Below are 21332 nucleotides of genomic sequence, written 5' to 3' on the forward strand. Positions count from 1 at the left end.
AAAACAAAACAAAATTTTAGCCAAACCAATCAGATAAAAAGGAGGCTGCACCAGATCGTACCAAGTTGCCAGCAGATGAATTATTATCTGTTGGTTTTGAATGTTTTGGACTTGACTTGATTACCTGCAAATTAAAAATATTAAGCATCAAGTTTTTCTTTTTAAAAATAAGAGACTATTATCGATTTATATTTTGAATATGGAAGTAAACAGAGCAACCAAAATTGTTTTTACAATTTCAATAACTTCAAATTATTATTTTTAAAATTATCCAAACGTTGCATGCATTTTTATTCACACACAATTATTTTTAGTAGTAGTTAATAAAAAATTCAAAATATAAAGCAAAAACAATTCCTTTTTTGACTTATCGTGATAACAGACGGACGGGTAACCGGAAATGAACTAATTAGGTGATGTTATGAACACCTATACCAAATTTTTTTTCGTAGCATCAATATTTTTAAGCTCTAGTTACAAACTTGGAACTAAACTTAGTATACCTTGTTATATTTCATTTACATGGTATAACAAAGTTTGAATTTCGCTCTTAGTGCTTGCGAAAGACAACCAATCTGAATGGTTAATTTCGTTTAGTTTAAAACTGTGCTCAACGACATCTATGAGAACATTAGGTTAACTAAAAACACACGCACATCAGCTGTTAGAATCAACATATCGATAAAGTAGAAAACTTAAATACGTACTCATATATATTTTAATAAAAAAAATTGAAATTATTCTGAAATGAATTTAAAATTTTTAGTATTTTGAGGATGATAATAAAGGCATTAAGGCATACATGTACTTTGTAGTAAGATCTGATCTTTGTAGAATCAAAGGCTTCGCATTCCTCTTATTCGGAAGTTAGTAAACTGGTTTATTAGCTCCCGCTAAATAAGTAGTGAATAAACGCACCATTAGCTCTAGAGTCCGTGACAGTAAAACAACACTTACATGGATTTCGAATACTTATTGTCACGATAAAACCTAGCACACCTAGTACATATTATGTGTAAGTACAGGGCGCTCCACGGACTCCAAAACTAAAACAATAATGACTCAAAGTTTTACTGTACTTTTTACTCACCTTTTTCTTTTCAACTTTATTAGTATTTTTATTGATTTGTATCGAAGATGAAGAACTATTTTGTGATTGATTCTTAGAACGTGATATTAATGGTGCTGTAACTGGTAACAATGGGAACCATACATTTGAACAATTTGATATTGGTAAGATCATTGCATCTTTTTCTGGTGCAATTTGATGTTGATTGATTTTCATTTGATTTGCTAACATCGATGCCAACGATTCTGGTTTATTTATTAATATTCCTAGGATACACTAAAAAACAAAACAAAATATATATTGATAAAGAGAAAATCGAGAATGGAGCGGACTAATAACCATCAAAATGAAAATGTAATAAAACATTGATAAAGAAGAACTCTGAATTTAAAACTTACTTGTGTTTTCTGGGCAGCAATTAAAACCGCTTGTTGTATATGTGGATAGAAGACATCATAATCAAATGGATCAATTAATTGTTGTAATTGTTGTAATAATTGTTGAATAATAGAATGTAATTGTTGATTATTATGATCAGATTGTTGTGATATAAACATAATATTTAAATATTTAATATCAAATAATAATTGTAAATATAATAATGATTGTTGTGATTGATTTTTATTGATTGTTGTTGTTGTATTATTATAATTATTAATTATTTGTTTAAATATTTTTAATATATTAAACATAATTGAATCAATTAATTTTGAATGAATTAATTTTGGTAAAGTGTGTGGAATGATGCCATTTAATTTACAACAAATTTTAAATAATAATTCTTGCAAATAAAAATTTATTTGTGATGGAATATTAATTATTGATTTATGATTATTATCTCCATCTTCTTCTTCATTCTTCTCTTCAATTTCAATTCTACACCATTGCTAAGGAATCATATAAAAACAAACTGAGTTCACTGAGTTATTTGTTAAAAAACTTACTTAGAACTTACCGGATAGAATTCTAACATTATACTTGGATCCGCTTGTATACATGGCCTTAAAGATTCCTCAATAATTTTACATAAACGTGCATCCATTACATCCAACCATTTATTCCACGTTTTTAAACGTTGTTCCAATAAATATTGACAGAAGTCATTCCATTGATTTGTTGATTTGGTGGTGTTGGAGCCACGATTACTTAGACCCACATCACGTTTAAAACATTTCAATAAGTTTGGACTCAATTGTTGGATGGCCAATAAAAATCGTGCTATCATTAAATTATATGATAACACTTCATTCTCACTTAAGGTTTTATTTTCTGATTTTGATAAAATGTCTCCGATTAATCTGCAAAACACAAACAAGATACAACACAATCAAATTGTAGCCAAATTATTCTAGCAAAACAAGCATTCAAAACTAATACGGTCAGTCATTCCCTTGCTTCGAAGAGCTGAATCACTTGGCACAGAACAACACAGACGGACTGATCTGGATTCAGAGTCACTCTGGAGTTAAAGGAACCCACTTGGGGAACCCCTCTTTTGTTTTAATATTATTATTATTCCATAACTTTTTGCTTGTTTATAATTTAAAAACTAACCTTTCCATTTGTTGCCTGGATATTTGTTGTAAATGTTCTTGTATTTCATGTTTGTCAGAGAACTTATCATTACCAGTACCAACACCACCCCCCGCCATTACTTTACCACCAGCAGCAGCTGTTGAATTAATACGATTCAAGAAGTGATCAACACGTACACTAGCACGTTCTGTATGAATGTGTTCCTTTCCAAATAAATAAACATCCAGATCCGTTAATAACATTCCTAAACGTCCATCAAAATCTTCACACAATTTTAGAACATTCGGTGAGTAACCTTTACTTTTCATTAATAAACCTAAAACCAACAAATTCAATCGTTTAAACACTTACTTAACTTAGGCATAAAAACCTTGAAAATGAGGGGTGAATTTTGGATTTTGATAAAGGAATAAGGACGATAAGGGTAGGACAAAAAAAAAACTTGCTAAAATAATAAAATATAAGATATTATTTCAATTTTAAAAGTGTGTGCAAGACTTTTGAAGCACTCTGTATGTATGTACCTTTAGCAATAAATTTATTTTCACCATCAACATTAAATTTTAATGGAACATCGGTTTTCTCCTCTTTCCATGTGAACCAACGCAAATCAATTTCAGGTTTAGCCGTTTTCCCACTGGATGCATTGATTAACGCATCTAACATCTCTTTTGATGTGATTTCCACAATTTGATTCCATTTGATTTGGATCAGTTGAATGACTCGTTCCGTAATTAATGGTTGAAATATTAAAAACCAAACATTAAAATTACGTTCTAATGATAATTTTTGACATAATTGTTCCCAATTATCAACCAATTCTGTTCAAAACAAAAACAGAAAAACAACAAATAAATTACCCACAAAACTACAATCTTGATTTGAGGTTATATTAGTTTAATTAATTTATGTAACTTACTAATTTTTAACGCTTCTTCCCGAATGCTATCCAGACCTTTAATCGATGTCACCATATTTAAACGTTCACTCAAATTTGAATTAATGGATTGCTTGACCCAATCCAACCAGCGCTGGATACAATCTCCTGCAGCTTGTGGTGTTATCAAATCACTTCTCGATTCAGTTACAATCGGCCTAAAAAAAAAACATCAAACAAGTGAAATTTACAAAATTTGAAACATATCAAACAACACTATCCATTCAATTACTATTTTTCCTTAAAGCTTTTTCCAAGGTGAACCAATTTTAATTTTTTTTCGGTTTCAGAACCCTAAACTTTCACTTGAAACATAGCTAAGAACATTCTCCATTAAATTACCTTTCAAACAAAATACAAAAAAATCAAAATTGGTTCACTCGTTTAAGTGCTATAATGCCACAGACAGACAGACACACACAGCGGTAAAACTTACTTGTATTCGTTAACAATCTTTGGTAGATATTTAATTAATGGATCACTAAATACAAAATCAACACAATTAATTGTTGGTTCTGCATCTTTACTCACGATATTCTTTAATTTCTGATAAACTAAACCTTCGTTGCCATTCCCACCATCTAAAAACAAAAAAAAATTGATTTTCGCGTTAAAAACAATTAATTCGGAAACGGATCCAACGATTTTCATGAGAATTAGAATGCAGGTAGTTTTTGGGACGAAAAATCTATCTAGCTAAATTTTATTTAAAAAAAAATATCGTTTTATCCGAGTTTTCAGGAAAAACTGAAACAATGACTGCAAAATATAACTCTTCCTGACATCTATTGGTGACGAAATAAAGTACATTATACCGGGACATTCAAATTGGTTTTTGTGTAGAGACATTTTAAATGATTGATAACTCAAAAAATAGGGAGTAAAGCTCGTTGATCCTGTAATTAAAATTAAATACGTTCCGTTACATACCAATAAAACATAAATAAATTAATTGTATTGTATTGATAATTAATTTTAATGTTGAACATGTTATTGTTTTAACACTAATTGCACTGATTGTGGCTGCTATGGCAACAGACGATCCTTGATCATGATTGATTTGTAATTCATTTTGTAAAATGATTTTACGGAATTCAATAAATTTATGTAATAACGCACTAATATTAATATTTTCTAATAATGCGTACGCTGTTAAATAATTCGATGCAACCTAGAAAACAAATCAAAATTAAAACTCTAGTGTTCTAGTGCTGTTGATTTAGTGGTCAGGTACTAACATCTGCAGAAAGTGTACTATTTTGTAGATGATTATGTAAATTATTATGGATACGTTTGTGGAAATGTTCAATTTTCATCCATTGTGTTTTAATTATTGGATAATTCTGTAAAACTTCATTTGTTGTGTCCAATTTTAATCCTAAAAAACATTTAAAAAAATATGGAGAAACATTTACGAATAGGGTATTATCGTTAGTCAAAAATAAATCATGAAATTTGAAAAAAGTAACGAAAGCTTCGACGATTCGAAGATTTGGTAAAATTATTTATGCGACGAATCTATCGTATGGTGGAACGTTTTGAGGAACCTCGAAAAGTACGTTTGATTAAATTGTTAGATGTGTTTGTGAGTAAATTTAAAAATATGAAATGTAAAATATGGCGAATGTATCGTGTCGTTAACAGTATGTTTAATTCCGTTGCAAATCTATTGATTAAAATGAATAAATGGCGTAAACGACATTTAGCATCAGATAAAGTATACAATAATCAAATAGTAATGAATGCAAATCGATTAATAAAAAGACATCTCATCCAGAAAAATTATTATAAACAAGAGATACAATATTTTAGTCAATTTCCTGGACGAATTCTTGGTCAAACCAAACAAATAATTGGGAAAACCAAAACTAAATATATTCTAGCAGCCCCCAAGTACATTATTAAATCAACAGATGGTTAGTTTTGAAAATCTGCGTTATTTCCCGTGTGAACTCGATAATTCTTGTTTTAGTTGATATATACAAATCGATCGGAAATTTTAGATTGATCTACTTTTTCTCTAAAATGAATAGTTTTCGATTAAATGGTAAAAATTGTGGAAAAATGTGGAATTAAGATTAGAAAAGAAAAGATAATCATGGAAATTTAATTTTTAACAACTTCGTTGATAACCATTTTTCGTGTAAAATTAAAAATAAACGAGATATACAACAAACAAAAATTCACGACCATCTCTTTTCGGGTCTAAATCGAAAAATATCGATTCTAGAAAAAAAAAGTAAGCTTGTACTAACCTGTATAAATATGTTGAGCTAATAAATATAACTGCGTTGCTTTTAAAAAGTTATTCTCATCAATTGCCGTCCAAATTTGTTCTGGTATATAAATCAAAATTTTTATTTGCATTGATATACTTTTTTCGAAAATTTTTTGTTCTTTTCTACAAAAAAACAACACTCATTAACCATGGGGAGAAGAAACATCACGTCACGTCAGTCGAATAATAATATCACTTACTCTTCTTCCAAATTGAATGTTGAATTGGAATCTTGACGATTTAATTCATCCTTAATTGCATTCATATTTTCACATAAATCAACAATTTTCTCAATACCTGTTAAAACATTCGTAGCGGATTCTTGCATCAATTTGATTGTATCCGATGCTTCAATCACATCTCGATATCTTTCACTAAAAACAAGTACCAAAATTAGGAACCAAGGTATTAATTATCTCGTGTTTAAAACGATCCAATGTTTTTCAGAAGACTTTTTGGAGTCTTATTTTGTATTACGTACCCGACCATCGTTCGTAATTCTTGATTTTTCTTATCAATTTCATATTGAATTTCTTTTTGAATATTTACAATTTTATTAATCGGATACTTTTGAAACAGTTCTTCTGTATTTATATTTAAATATTTCTCAGCCATTTTTACTTCTTATTAAATATATTCTTATAAAAACTTTTTTTTAAAATAAATTTTATACAAATTTTGACATAATATTTGACATGTCAACAAAATCGTTTCTAACCTTCTATTAGAATATTTACAACTTATAAAACTAAGTTTCAAATATAGATGGCTTACACTGTCCATCAATTTAAGTTCAAGTTCAAGCAATTCAATCAAGTACTAACATCTATGAATGATTTGTTTGAACTTAAAATGATGACTTTATTATGGATATCAACTGAAATCTAAGAAGTTGTAGGTCTGTTTACATTTTAAAACTAAAGAGCGTGATTTTTATACGAATGCTTACAAAATAGGAACAAATTTACTAATACACTAAGTTCAATGTTTAAATACTCTGCATATACTAAGTACCAGTTAACCAACATTACAAATACTTACCCATATAAATAAATGAAATATTTTTTATCATCGAATGCTCATTGTAATTATAGACAATGTATATATACATATTCATTGATTTCGAGAAAGCCTTCGATTCCATCCAAAGAAGTGCCATTTGGAAAGTACTTGCAGAATATGGAGTATCCACAAAGTTGGTGAATCTCTCAAGGAAACTTACGAGGGTGTGATCTGGAGATCACACCAACTCAGAAGACACACTAAATTAAAAATATTCGAGACAAATGTTAAAAGTGTTCTTCTGTATGGATGTCAAACCTAGAAAGTCTCGTAAAGAATCACTAGACAACTGCAAGTCTTTATCAACAGTTATCTCAGACACATCCTCAACATTTATTGGCCCAACACGATTTCCAATGAGAACCTGCTGGACATCTGTCACCAAACTCCAGTAGCACACACCATCAAGCAACGCAAATATGGTTGGATTGGTCACACACTCAGGCGAAACAACAGCATTGCCAAAGAAGCACTTGAGTGGAACCCCCAAGGAAAAAGAAGGGTGGGCCGACCTCGTCATACCTGGCGAAGAACCCTGGAGCAAGAAATTACTGAAGAAGGCAAATCTTGGGTAGAAGTCAAGTCCATGGCACAGAATCGAGTTCGTTGGAAGATAGAAATGCTTTGGAGCCTCTTGCGGGACAAAATTTTGAATTATTTCATTTTAAAATTGTGATTTTTGACATAGGACCTTATGGAAGAAATCACAATAATGTTAATTGTATAAAAACTAATTGGTGAATGAGTGCTTTCCACACTGCACTTTCCAAAATTTACGTTCGATATTCTTATAGCAAGTTCTTACATTTACGTCATACAAATTGTCATGTGATATCCGAATCACTTAAAAGATTATTGTACCTACTACATATTCGATACCTACATTTCTGGGTTCGTACGGCCGCACCTTTGGGAACTAAAAACGATTTGTTCTTGTACGGTACCTAAATAAAATAAAATTTGGAAATGATCTAAATAAATTTGACGCTAATGATCTATCTACCTATCCAATAAATAAATAAATGACCCAAATGATTTTAACAAAATGATGCTCCAGAATCCATTAAATTATTGACTTTTTAACGATGCAATATGTAAAGCCCCACTGGTATAAATATTTAAAAAAATTAATTATATTTGATGTATACCTACTGGACACTAAAGATCTTTGTGCCAAGCAAGGTCTGACTGACCTCTGCCTCTATTATGTATTATTCACACTAGAATTCCAAAATCATTTGTTACAAATTCGATTAACAAAACTTTTACAGGCTTTTTCTTTTTCGGACATTTTGATATCATTAATAATGATCAAAACAATTTTTTGAACTTGGCTTGGTTCTAAAACTTACTTACATTAGTTTTAATTTAATGGTTGTACAAAATACACTTATTTATTGAAACTATGTTCCTTATCGCACGTTATAATTTGTTTTGAAGGTATAAAGCCAAAAACTGTGCAACAATTTAAAGCGAGCCCAAAATCCGACGATGTGTTATCTAGGACACTACAAAAATGATGTTACAAAATCGAATATGTGTATAATCAATGATTCAAACAAGCAAAAAAATTAAAACAAATCTGAGTAAAAAAGTAAGTGCTACATTTATAATATACGGAGATACGTTAGGAACATCCAACCGAGTGTCCCACGACTAGTGATTCGTCATTTTAACCGATTGTGATTCGACAGATAAAAATAATTGTACTTTATACAACCCTTAAAATGTAAAAGTTTTTGTAAAATGATGTTAAACTTTCTTAAAAAGAATGAAAAATAAAAAAAATCCATTAGCTAACATGTCAAATACACGCAAAGTTAACTAAAAACTATGTACCTGAGTGTAAATATAAAACTACCCTATCTTACTCTATTTACAGGGTGTTCCAAAAGTTAAGTCACCAATCTTCCGACAGTAGAAATTCCGGGCAAAAGTCAGAAAACTCAATTCTTTTACTTTGCATTGAAAGTATTTTTAGGTGTAGTTGTACCGCCTATTTTGTAAGCCGCAATCTACCTGCTCTTACGGATGCATGTTATTATTGTTGTTACTCTCGATTTACCGTGTCATTCAATTTACAGTTTGTTCCTTATTTATTTGTATTTAATGTTAATGTTTCTGTTAATATAATTGCATATTTGTGATTCTTATTTCCTGTTAAAATTCATTAAATTTATCAAATTCAAAGCTTTTTGTTCATGTGCCCTTTTTTTACAAGGTAAATTAAGACTAAGATAAGGATAGAGGTTAAGATAGCTTAAGTCAAAAGTGAAAAAAAGGAGTAAGTAATTTTCCACGTTACTAGGAAACAAAAGCAAGTGTAGATAAGAAAAAAAGTGACTCAGAAGCAAAACAAAAATTGAAGAAGAAAATGAAATAATTGCGTTTGAAAACGAATACGTATAAAAGGTACTTTTGCATCTAAATAGTCTTTTGAATCAACTTTGAGATGTGATTTTTTGAACACACAGTAATAATGTATGAGTATGTATGTTACAAATAAGTAAAACAGTAGGTATTTTCTTGTTTTTGTAAAAATTTGCACTTAAATAAACAATTTTGTAATTTGGTTATTTTTTTTGTGATTAAATAAAATTGAATCGGTCACTAATCGATGAATTATCAAAAAAATAAATAAATATTATGATTAATGACTGTTTGACCCCTCTAACATCTAACACCTAACACAAAACATTAACATTAACATCTAGTTTGGTATTTAGTTAATTTTACCGTTAGTTAACAATGAATGAGTAAACACAGATAGATTTCTGGATTCAAATCTTTACCTTCTTTATTCTGTTTAAGATCGATCATTAATTTATTTATTAATTCATAATTAATTTAATTATTGGCTTAAATACGTAAATATTGACCAGTTGGGGTAGATCTGTTGGTACAATTGTGAATCGATCGTGTGTATGGGAAAATTATGAATATCACATACAAAAAAGTTAAGAATTCGTTAATGAACGACAAAATAAATCTTATGGGAAATTGATCTTGAATTTCTGATATGTATTCTCAACTTGCTCATGGTTTAATAGCCCTAGAGCTGGTGACAATAAAATTGCACTTACACGAATTTTGAAATTTCACATATGAAATGTACTTACTAGATTTGCCAGGGTTTATCCTGGCAGAAATTTTTTCAGGCCTGGCGATAAAAATGTTTGGAATCTTGATTCGAAATCTAGAAAATACAAGCTATCAAAACACATCCAATCATTTTTCAGCGAAATACACCATTTCGAGAAAATTTAAAATTGGACTAATTTCCTAATAGAAAAATATGGAAAAATAGACTTTATTCGTTTAGTTACCGCAGCTGCTGCGTGCTGTCAACTTTTGTTTAAATTGAAGTGCTAGTAAGTAAGGGATTAAATATTATAGAATTGTAAATACACCTCCCCCCCACTTCCATTTTCTTTCATTCCTTTGTGTTTTTTATCAATTTATTTATTTTGTATAGGGTGTCTTTAAACAACATATAATCCTGCAGGATGACAAAAACTACTCCAACTATCAAACTAATTAGTTTATATTTTCACTGGGAATGTAATCTAAAGTGTTATATTTTGGAGATGATGAATGACTTGAAAAATTGTAGACTTTGATGAAAAATGTATTTGACTTTTTAACTAAATACTTTAAATTTTCAGAATTACTAAAGCACAGATTCGCAAACAGTATCGTGAAAAAAAACAACCCATTAACAAGAAACTAATTACACAAAACCTGCGTAAGATAGCGTACCACAAAACTGTAATATTTTTGTGTAGAAAATCGACTACAAGTCACACTAAATATTTTAAAAAAATAGGCAGAAGAAGAAAGCACAAAATGATCTTACAAAATTGAACTTGGCCATCGTCAATCGACACGATAGGAACATAGTTCCAACCGGGTGTCCCAGGAAACCTCTCTTGTTATGTAATGAAAATTTAATGTAATATAATAGTAAATGTATGAGAATAGTTCCTTAATGTTCCTTATCAGCTTTATTAACTTTTAATATCTATAAGCTCACATTTTAAGAATGTTACACTCTGTAGGTATAGATAGAATGGTGCAATGGTTGTTTTCTGTTGATATGTTAAGTTACTTATCATTGACAGTTGTCAATTTATATGACATGCCATATAAAATACTTATTTACCAAAACAAATCTATAAGGAAAGAGTGGCCCATCCATCTATCATCCTATCCAAATAGGTTGGTATAAAAACTAGAGAAATGGAGATCAATAAAAACTAATCGAAAAACTTACCTAAATAAGTTTGGAATATGAACTTTTTATTTCAATAGAAAGGTAGAAAATGGTAAAAAATCCGTCCGTCCGAAAGTCCGTCGTTTTCTGAATTACGATCTCACACAGGAAAAATGCATGAATAATAAAAGAAAAATTATCGAAGGGAGAAAATCTGTGATTACTTTTCCAAATATTTTTTTGCTTGGCAGGAAATTTTTAAGGTACCTTCATATCTGTTCAAAAAAATTGATAAAAATAACTGACTTACCTATTTTTACAAATTTGTTCCTAAACCAAGTGAAATTAACAAAATTTAAAAAACCCCCGACAAATTTTTCGCGTACGAAACCCTTAATTCACATTTGAATCATATTTATCCGAGTTTTCAGGAAAAACTGAAACATTGACTGCAAAATATGACTTTTCCTGACATCTATTGGCGACGAAATAAAGTACATTACCGGAACATTCAAATTGGTTTTTGTGTTACTGATAAAATTTGTGTCTTTTTAACTCAAAAAATGGCAAAAGTGGTTCAAGGTACAACACTTGACGCTCTACAGTCTATACTTACACTGAGGGTGGTAACTGGAGTCTGTGTGTGTGATATCACACCAGTGGCATCTTATTGTCACAAACGGTACCTTCGACTATCTTTGTATTTTTTTTTTAAATTCAAAAGAAATTGATTTAAAAAAAATGATTTAAACTTTAGGTGACACACCAGCCTCACGGTGTGATGTCATTTCCTTTTTTTGTTCAGTTTCCTTTAAAAAAAAATGTCTCTTATTAAAAATACTTATTGTGACATGAAGCGTGGTGCGTTTGTGTTGGTTGGTGTCAACTGAATCCAATATCAATTCAATTTAAAGTCCAGGACCAGATGAAGTATTGAACAGCCATTTCAAAACGGTTGAAATGCCTGTTCGATAGGCAAATTATTGGTAAAATAAGTCTAATTTTAAAATAAAAATAAATATTTGCGTTTTTATCTCATATTTTTTTACTTGTACCCACAATTCATACTTTTCCCATTCTCCATAAAGCAACTTGCCTCTCTCTTTGCCATCGGCTGGCGACACCCTTGAATGTTTCCTTGGAGCATCAGAACTTGGAGCAGAATGTTACAGCATCTCGTTACTTTTGAAACACCTAATATAGGTAATTATAAAAATAGCTTCAATATTTTTAATTATAGATATAAATTTTAACTAGATGTTTAAACAATTAATTCTGTTAATTGGTTTGTCATAATAATTTGAATCATGTGACATATAAGTTTAAATTTGTTACAAATACAAATGATTGATTCCATCTCTTATTGCATTGAACACAATATTAATATTATTGGTCTTACAACTCAATATTTTTTAATAATTTCCTGATAGAAAGTTACCTACTATTGTTTTTATCACGAAAACAATAAAATATTTAAAAATATTGATTACTAGTTCGACCCGTATGGACCCGCTCCAGTAGTTGCCGTAACGGAATAAGGAAATAAGGGTAGGACAGTTATGGTAACTATCGGAGCGGAATTCCGCACGAGTCTAGCTATTTTATACTGACCATAAAGCTGTTGGTCTGACCTGTGTGATCCATTTCACCACCGTTCCTTCTTATTTATTTTTTTTTTATTTATTTATTTTGATCAAATATCTTTAGTTGTAAAGTTGAATGACAGATTGACAGATTTGACATTTTTCATTTTTTTTTTATATATATATTTGATTCAATCAGTGTGAGTTATGGAGTTTGAGACGACCCCATATGGGTGAATCTTCATCTTCATCTTTGAACTATGTTTGATGGAAAGTTTGTTCATGTTCTAACTAACTTGCTTACCATCAAATATTAACACCCAAATAAGAAGCAAACAAGTTCGTAGCGTAGTAGCTGCGTTTAACTAAGCGAATTCCCCCAGAATTTTCAAGAATTTTTTTTCGAAAACTAAGTGTTTAGAGAAAATACCTCAAAACCACCACCACCACCCCTCCAAAACTCTTAATCAATCTTGTAAACCATTAGTGATAGAACAAAAGTTTAAATGTAAAAGTTATTCCTTATACAAAAATTAACAATTTTTATTTGAATCATTCTTTCGTAAACATCACTGTACGTGTAAACGTGAGGGCGCAAATTCCGTGACGTCAATCTGGTCTTGTGGCCTAATGGTAATAATTAATAAACAGTATACACAGGGTATCTATCTATTCATATAAATTATAAAACACTCAATATTTACAAAATAGCAAGTGATTCAATTTAATAATAAAATTGTAAGTGAGAGTTTGAACATAAAGAGTACAAGAATTTAGTAAAATATGTTTTTGACTAGCCATTAAAATGCTTATTCCTTTATCTTTAACCCCCGAACCAAAAAAAAAGGGGGTTTATAAGTTTGACCGCTATGCATGTGTGTCTGTGGCACCGTAGTTCTTAAACGGATGAACCGATTTGGAATTTTTTTGGTTCTTTTGAAAGGTAATTTAATGTGGAGTGTTCTTAGATATGTTTCAAGTGCCAGATTAGGGATAAGTACCTGAAAAATTAGTTGGGGGTGTTTTAAATATTGTTAATTTCTAACTCTAAAGAGTTCAGAGTTGGTAAATCAATTTTTTTTTGATTGATTAAAAGAAAGCTGAATCAGCTATAATGTAAATCAGTCTAAACTCAGTCAGTCAGTTCTAATCCATGATTGTTTATGTTTATGACTAGACATATGATTATGTACTTAAATTTATAGAATACTTACAGTGTGTAACAGTAAACAGTATAATACGCAGACAGATATAATAGAACTAGCCATTTATAGTTAATAAATAAATAATATATTTATAGCTTAGCTATAAGCTTAACTCAAAGCTGCTGTACGTAGCTTTTATTATATTTTATGTATTTGTTGAATTGAATAAGTATCAACAATCGAAATTCAAAAGCATATTCAACAATTTATAACAATACAAATATTATATGTACTGCTATTGCATCTATGTGTTACAGGGTGTAACAGTTATTTATAAATACAATCGATTTACAAGTATATTAGAGTTATTTAATATTATACATGCCAAGAAATGCATACGAATGGGGTTAAAACGACCGGAAGTGTAGAGAATTTCATAGAATTCTTGATATTAATAAAGTTGACATGATATTAAAAAAATATCGTTAATAATCTCAACTTGTATTAAATTATTTTTTGAAGCTACAACACGATTGACCACTTAAATAAAACAAAAGTTATTGATAAAATAAAAATTTTATAACGCCACTAACTTTGTCTTTTTTGTGAGATTAAAGCAAACTGGGGCAATAGCGTATTGAAATACCGCTCATTTCAAACAGGATAATTTTTTGGTAGATGAGAAATTCATAAATCATTGAAGCGGACTGAAAATTAAAATATAATGTGTGCTCTTTCAAAAATGAACATTGTATTTATTATAAAAAATTTATTATCTACATTATTTTGTTAGCTATTCTATATTATTGTAAAGATTAGACTGTACATACTTTGAAAATCGGTCCAGTCGTTTTTGAGTTTTAGCGAGACTAACGCACAGCAATTTATTTTTATATATACAGATCAATAAAATTGAAAAAAAACCACACCCACTCAACCCACACCCACACCCACACCCACACCCACACCCACACCCACACCCACACCCACACCCACACCCACACCCACACCTAACCCAACCCAACCCAACCTAACCCAACCTAACCCAACCTAACCCAGCCTAACCCAGCCTAACCCAGCCTAACCCAACCTAACCCAACCTAACCCAACCTAACCCAACCTAACCCAACCCAACCCAACCCAACCCAACCCAACCAAAAATTACAAAAATTGTGTTTTTTTGAATTTTTTATGATTTTTTCGATTTTTACAAATTGCAAAAAGTGTAAAAAAAGTTTTTGTTTCCGATTTCGATAAAACTAAGTTTATAAGGTAATTTTGACCCGAAAATTACAAAAATCGTGTTTATTTGACCATTAAATGAGTAATTTTCGAGATATTTTATGAATCTGACTGTAGAGCCAACATTTTCATTCCGTTCAGTCTCTGAAATTATTCCGCATTGAATCTAATTATTCCGAAATTGTCCTTTTCATTTCAATTACGATTCATTACTGTTTCGGACACACAGTAATAAGTTGGACAAAGACCCAAGATATTTGTTATTCATTTTATTACATTAGTTTTTTAAGAAACTGTCCGAAACAAAAGGTAATCAATTTTTAAAATGAAAATGATTTTTTTTCTAAACCATCCCTGAACTATAACGAACAAAACAAACAAAAAATTTTGAAAATCGGTCCAGCCGTTTTTGAGATTTAGCGAGACTAACGCACAGCAATTTATTTTTATATATATGCAGATTTTAATTAAATTTATCGATAGTTAAACATATATTTAATGGCATGGATATTAATATAAGGTATTTTTATTTAAACAATGAGTAAATTAATAAATTCAGCCCAGTCTAAGTGCACACTATTTTCTTGTACACACTGTACATAATAATATAATGTCTGTATATTAATAATAATGTGAATAGAATAGATTTAATATTTAATATTTAAATGTTCAATTCATTGTTAATAATTCTAGCATTGTAGTTAATTATTGTACTGTACAACAATTGACTATACTACACAACAATACAATACTGTAATACTGTAATACTGTAATGTAATGTAATGTAATATGTTTGTGTGTATAAAGGCGTTAGACTGTAAATATAAATTGTAATATGAATTACAGTTAAATAATAATACAAGGATTCAATCCATGTTGAATTCATTCATTCTATTCTATTCAATCAATTCTATATCCACACATATATATATATATAATATATACAGGGTTGTTCAATAAAGTGTTACCACATAAATGAATTGGGAGATGTGTATTTTAAGAATTTATTTTGACAAAAATTAAAGTATTCCCATCGTTAACAATTCATTCCTTAAAACAATTATTTAAATACACACTTACATATCTCGGAAGTGATTTTTTGAACCGTTTGTTTCTCCTATTATCTGTTCTAAGTGGTCTACATTTCTAAATGATCATTAACATTCTTATCTTACTTTTTCAATTTGTAGGAACCCAGTACATTCGATGTTAAAAGTAAATAGCTGCATTATAATAATAAAGTTTTCTACCATTAGTGTGATCAAATTAACTTTTTGAATTCTTTAATTCTGAGTTTGGAGAAAAAAAATTGAATTTAGTAGATTATTATGATACAAATTGAAGAAACTAAAATCTAACATTTTTTGATGGTCGGAAAGGGTCCAAAAAAAATGGTAAAGTGGCCTAATCCGGTCTTTCGCGTCAGACACCCTCGGCTTGAGTTAAAAATAAAAAAGCGTTTAATAAGCTTAGGCGTCGTAAAAAGGCAAAAAAAATGAGCTGCAAATGAACCCGATTGGTCCATCGATGTCCCCACAAATTGCAAAAAACCATCGATTTTGCTCGAAATTTCAAAACTTCATAACTCTTGTTGTTTTAAAGATTCAAAGCTGAGATTTAAATGGATTGTAGCTTTTATGCCCATGAAGTATCACACACAATTTCAGTAAGATCGAATGTATACTTTTTGCAAACCGCAACTGAATGCAAAAAAACAGGACTTTTGTAAAATGGCTCTAAAAAAGTTGTGGTGCGGTAAGGCGCTATTTTTTTTACGCGATCGTATGCTTCAATAGTTAAAATAATACCTACTAAAGTGCCAACCTCTTATCTTTAGTAAAAGTTACTAAAATATTAATTTTAAATTACTATTATTTTAAATTATAACATTAAAAATAGGATTGGAGTAATGGGAGCAATTGTTAAGAGACAAAAGTTATGTAACATTATAACAACAACAGTCACTTATGGAAGTACTAGGATTATTCTTGCTACCCGGGTAAAAAAAATTATATATAATTATATATAATTACATATAATTATATATAATTACATATAACTATATATAATTATATATAATTACATATAATTATATATAAATTACATATGATTATATATAATTATATATAATTATACATAATTATATATAATATTATATAATTTTATATAATTACATATAATTATATATAAATTACATATAATTATATATAATTATTTATAATTACATATAATTATATATAATTATATATAATTACATATAATTATATATAATTATGTATAATTATATATAATTATATATAACTACATATAATTATATATAATTACATATAACTATATATAATTACATATGATTATATATAATTATATATAATTATACATAATTATATGTAATATTATATAATTTTATATAATTACATATAATTATATATAAATTACATATAATTATATATAATTATATATAATTACATATAATTATATATAATTATATATAATTATATATAATTATATATAATTATATATAATTTCATATAATTTCATATAATTATATATAAGTATATATTATTATATATAATTATATGTAATTTATATATAATTATAGTTAATTATATATAATTAATATAATTATATATGTAATTATATATAATTAAACATAATTATATATTATTATATATTATTATATATAATTATATATAATTACATATAACTATATATAATTATATATTATTACATATAATTACATATAAATTACATATAATTATATATAATTATATATTATTATATGAAATTATATATAATTATATATAATTATATGTAATTATATATAATTATATATAGTTATATGTAATTATATATAATTATATGTAATTATATATAATTACATATAATTATATATAATTATATATAAATTACATATAATTATATATAATTACATATAAATACATATAGTTATATATAATTTCATTTAATTTACTATAATTATATATAATTATATATTATTATATATAATTATATGTAATTATATATAAATTACATATAATTATATATAATTACATATAATTATATATAATTATATATTATTATATATTATTATATATTATTACATTCTAGTATAGCAAGATTAAGAACAAATTTTCTTGCTACCCGGGTAAAAAAAATTATATATAATAATATACAATTACATATAATTATATATAATTTCATATAATTATATATTATTATGTATAATTATATGTAATTTTTATATAATTATATATAATAATATATAATTATATAAAATTATATATAAATTCCATGTAATTATATGTAATTATATATAATTATATATAATTATATGTTATTATATATAATTATATATAATTACATATAACTACATTACTATATGAAATTATATATAATTACATATAATTATATATAATTATATATAAATTACATATAATTATATATAATTTTATATAATTATATATAATTATATATAATTATATATAATTATATATAATTATATATAATTATATATAATTATATATAATTATATATAATTACATATAATTATATAAAAATTACATATAATTATATATAATAATATATAATTATATGAAATTATATATAATTATATGTAATTTATATATAATTACATATAATTATATATAATTATAGTAAATTATATGAAATTATATATAATTATATGTAATTATATGTAATTATATATAATTATATATAATTATATGTAATTTATATATAATTATATATAATTATATGTAATTATATATAATTACATATAATTATATATAACTACATATAACTATATATAATTTCATATAGTAATATATAATTATATGTAATTTATATGTAATTATATGTAATAATATATAATTATATATAGTTATATGTAATTATATATAATTATATATAATTAAACATAATTATATATTATTATATATTATTATATATAATTATTAATAACTATATATAATTACATATAATTATATATAAATTACATATAATTATATATAATAATATATACTTATATATATAGTTATATGAAATTATATGAAATTATATATAATTATATATAATTATATGTAATTCTATATAATTTTATGTAATTTATATATAATTATATGTAATTATATATAATTATATATAATTATATATAATTATATATAATTATATATAATTATGTATAATTATATATAATTATATATAATCATATGTAATTTATATATAATTATATGTAATTATATATAATTATATATTGTTATATGTAATTATATATAATTATATATAATTTTTTTTACCCGGGTAGCAAGAATAATCCTAGTACTTCCATAAGTGACTGTTGTTGTTATAATGTTACATAACTTTTGTCTCTTAACAATTGCTCCCATTACTCCAATCCTATTTTTAATGTTATAATTTAAAATAATAGTAATTTAAAATTAATATTTTAGTAACTTTTACTAAAGATAAGAGGTTGGCCCTTTAGTAGGTATTATTTTAACTATTGAAGCATACGATCGCGTAAAAAAAATAGCGCGTTACCGCACCACAACTTTTTTAGAGCCATTTTACAAAAGTCCTGTTTTTTTGCATTCAGTTGCGGTTTGCAAAAAGTATACATTCGATCTTACTGAAATTGTGTGTGATACTTCATGGGCATAAAAGCTACAATCCATTTAAATCTCAGCTTTGAATCTTTAAAACAACAAGAGTTATGAAGTTTTGAAATTTCGAGCAAAATCGATGGTTTTTTGCAATTTGTGGGGTCATTGATGGACCAATCGGGTTCATTTGCAGCTCATTTTTTTTGCCTTTTTACGGCGCCTAAGCTTATTAAACGCTTTTTTATTTTTAACTCAAGCCGAGGGTGTCTGATGCGAAAGACCGGATTAGGCCACTTTACCATTTTTTTTGGACCCTTTCCGACCATCAAAAAATGTTAGATTTTAGTTTCTTCAATTTGTATCATAATGATCTACTAAATTCAATTTTTTTCTCCGAACTCAGAATTATCTAACAATTGACGCCATTTTTTTTTATTTGATCACACTACATATGTAGCCAACTTAAGTAGTAATAATAAACATCCTGTATATATTGAACGCTTGTTTTTAGTGTAGTGATGCTATTTTAATACGATTTTGAATTAAATATGTGTGTGTTGTTTCATTTCCTTGCTAATACTAAACCACTACTTGGTGGTGGTGGTGTCATGTTGATACCACCACTATAAGTATATTGTATATATACAGGGTGTCATTCATGCTTTGAGGATCATTAGCATAGATCAAACCTTTCAAATATAGTCAAAGAAAGGCAATTAATAGGCGTTAAATTTCCAGATTTACGCAATCAATTAACGTTACGAAACGAATCTTAAAATGTTCAAATATTTTGTTATGTTTTGTAACGAAGTGATTTGAACAATGGTAAGCAAATTGGAAAAATTTGTCACGTAAGTATGTGAAATATGTTGTGTGTAAGTCATGGTAACCATTATATGTTCAACTATTTTACACTCATCAAATTCATTACTATTTTGTTAGCTATCAAACCCAACCCAACCCAACCCAACCCAACAATTTATAAACGTGAATTATTTAGTAAAAATTTTTAAGAATTGGATACCAATTTGAATGTTCCGATAATTTACATTATTTTGTTACCAATAGATATCAAGAAGAGTCATATTTTGTAGTCAATGTTTCAGTTTTTCGTGAAAACATGGATAAAGCAACGTTTTCTAAAATTGAAATCGTTGTTTTTGGACAGGTTTCGTAAGGATTTTGAAACGTGTCAGTATTTTCATAAATATTTAAAAAAATGAAACAACCTATATAAAAAATAAATTAAAAAGTAGTAAATTGTGAGTGTGTGGTCCACCCTGTCTGATATATAACCGTACGATACGCTCTTGATTGAGTCAATTAAATTAAACTAAATGGAATCAAATATAGAATGCATTGCAGCTCAGTTCAGCTCAGCTCAGCTCTCATTCATTCATTCACTCATAGTGTAGGTGTAAGCAAGCTCTTTCTCTCTTTATTAATATTTAAAATATGTTCTTTATAATCCTGATTCTGATTCTGATGCTGATCTTTGATGATAATCTGTTATATTTATATGTTCCTTCCTTGCTTTACTTTGCTATGATTTTTATTTTTTAGCTAAATCAGCTAAATTTTTATATTATAATATTATCTATTTATTACGCTATTCGTTACGCTAGATGAGATATGTTTGTGAGCATGCGTACACGCTTATTATTAG

The 21332-nt window shown here is 27.4% G+C and overlaps 2 protein-coding genes across 2 annotated transcripts; both read right to left on the reverse strand.

Annotated features, from left to right (window-relative positions):
• Nucleotides 1-16: 16 nt before the first annotated feature.
• On the reverse strand, nucleotides 17-1635 carry LOC123294132 (conserved oligomeric Golgi complex subunit 1-like). Its single transcript, XM_044875221.1, has 3 exons — nucleotides 1468-1635; nucleotides 1091-1345; nucleotides 17-124 (listed from the first exon to the last, which is right to left on the reverse strand). The coding sequence occupies exons 1-3, from the start codon at nucleotides 1624-1626 to the stop codon at nucleotides 17-19; spliced, it is 522 nt and encodes a 173-aa protein (XP_044731156.1). The 5' UTR covers nucleotides 1627-1635.
• Nucleotides 1636-1767: 132 nt separating this feature from the next.
• On the reverse strand, nucleotides 1768-6452 carry LOC123292271 (conserved oligomeric Golgi complex subunit 1-like; the record flags this gene model as incomplete). Its single annotated transcript, XM_044872855.1, has 11 exons — nucleotides 6302-6452; nucleotides 6021-6194; nucleotides 5798-5943; nucleotides 4781-4920; nucleotides 4473-4713; nucleotides 3979-4123; nucleotides 3525-3700; nucleotides 3130-3426; nucleotides 2624-2921; nucleotides 2025-2367; nucleotides 1768-1956 (listed from the first exon to the last, which is right to left on the reverse strand). Coding segments are annotated over exons 1-11 (2283 nt in total), but the record flags the coding sequence as incomplete, so codon positions are not given.
• Nucleotides 6453-21332: the final 14880 nt, after the last annotated feature.

This window comes from Chrysoperla carnea, chromosome 2 (genome assembly GCF_905475395.1).
Source record: "Chrysoperla carnea chromosome 2, inChrCarn1.1, whole genome shotgun sequence".
NCBI classification, from domain to species: Eukaryota; Metazoa; Arthropoda; class Insecta; order Neuroptera; family Chrysopidae; genus Chrysoperla; species Chrysoperla carnea.

Excerpts from the sequence above, each read along its gene's own strand:
- LOC123294132 (XM_044875221.1), bottom strand. The coding sequence starts at position 1,626 with ATGTTTATATCACAACAATCTGATCATAATAATCAACAATTACATTCT. Across the intron at positions 1,346-1,467 it reads TTGCTGCCCAGAAAACACAA|TGTATCCTAGGAATATTAAT; the intron begins GTAAGTTTTAAA and ends TTTGTTTTTTAG. Across the intron at positions 125-1,090 it reads ATAAAGTTGAAAAGAAAAAG|GTAATCAAGTCAAGTCCAAA; the intron begins GTGAGTAAAAAG and ends TTTAATTTGCAG.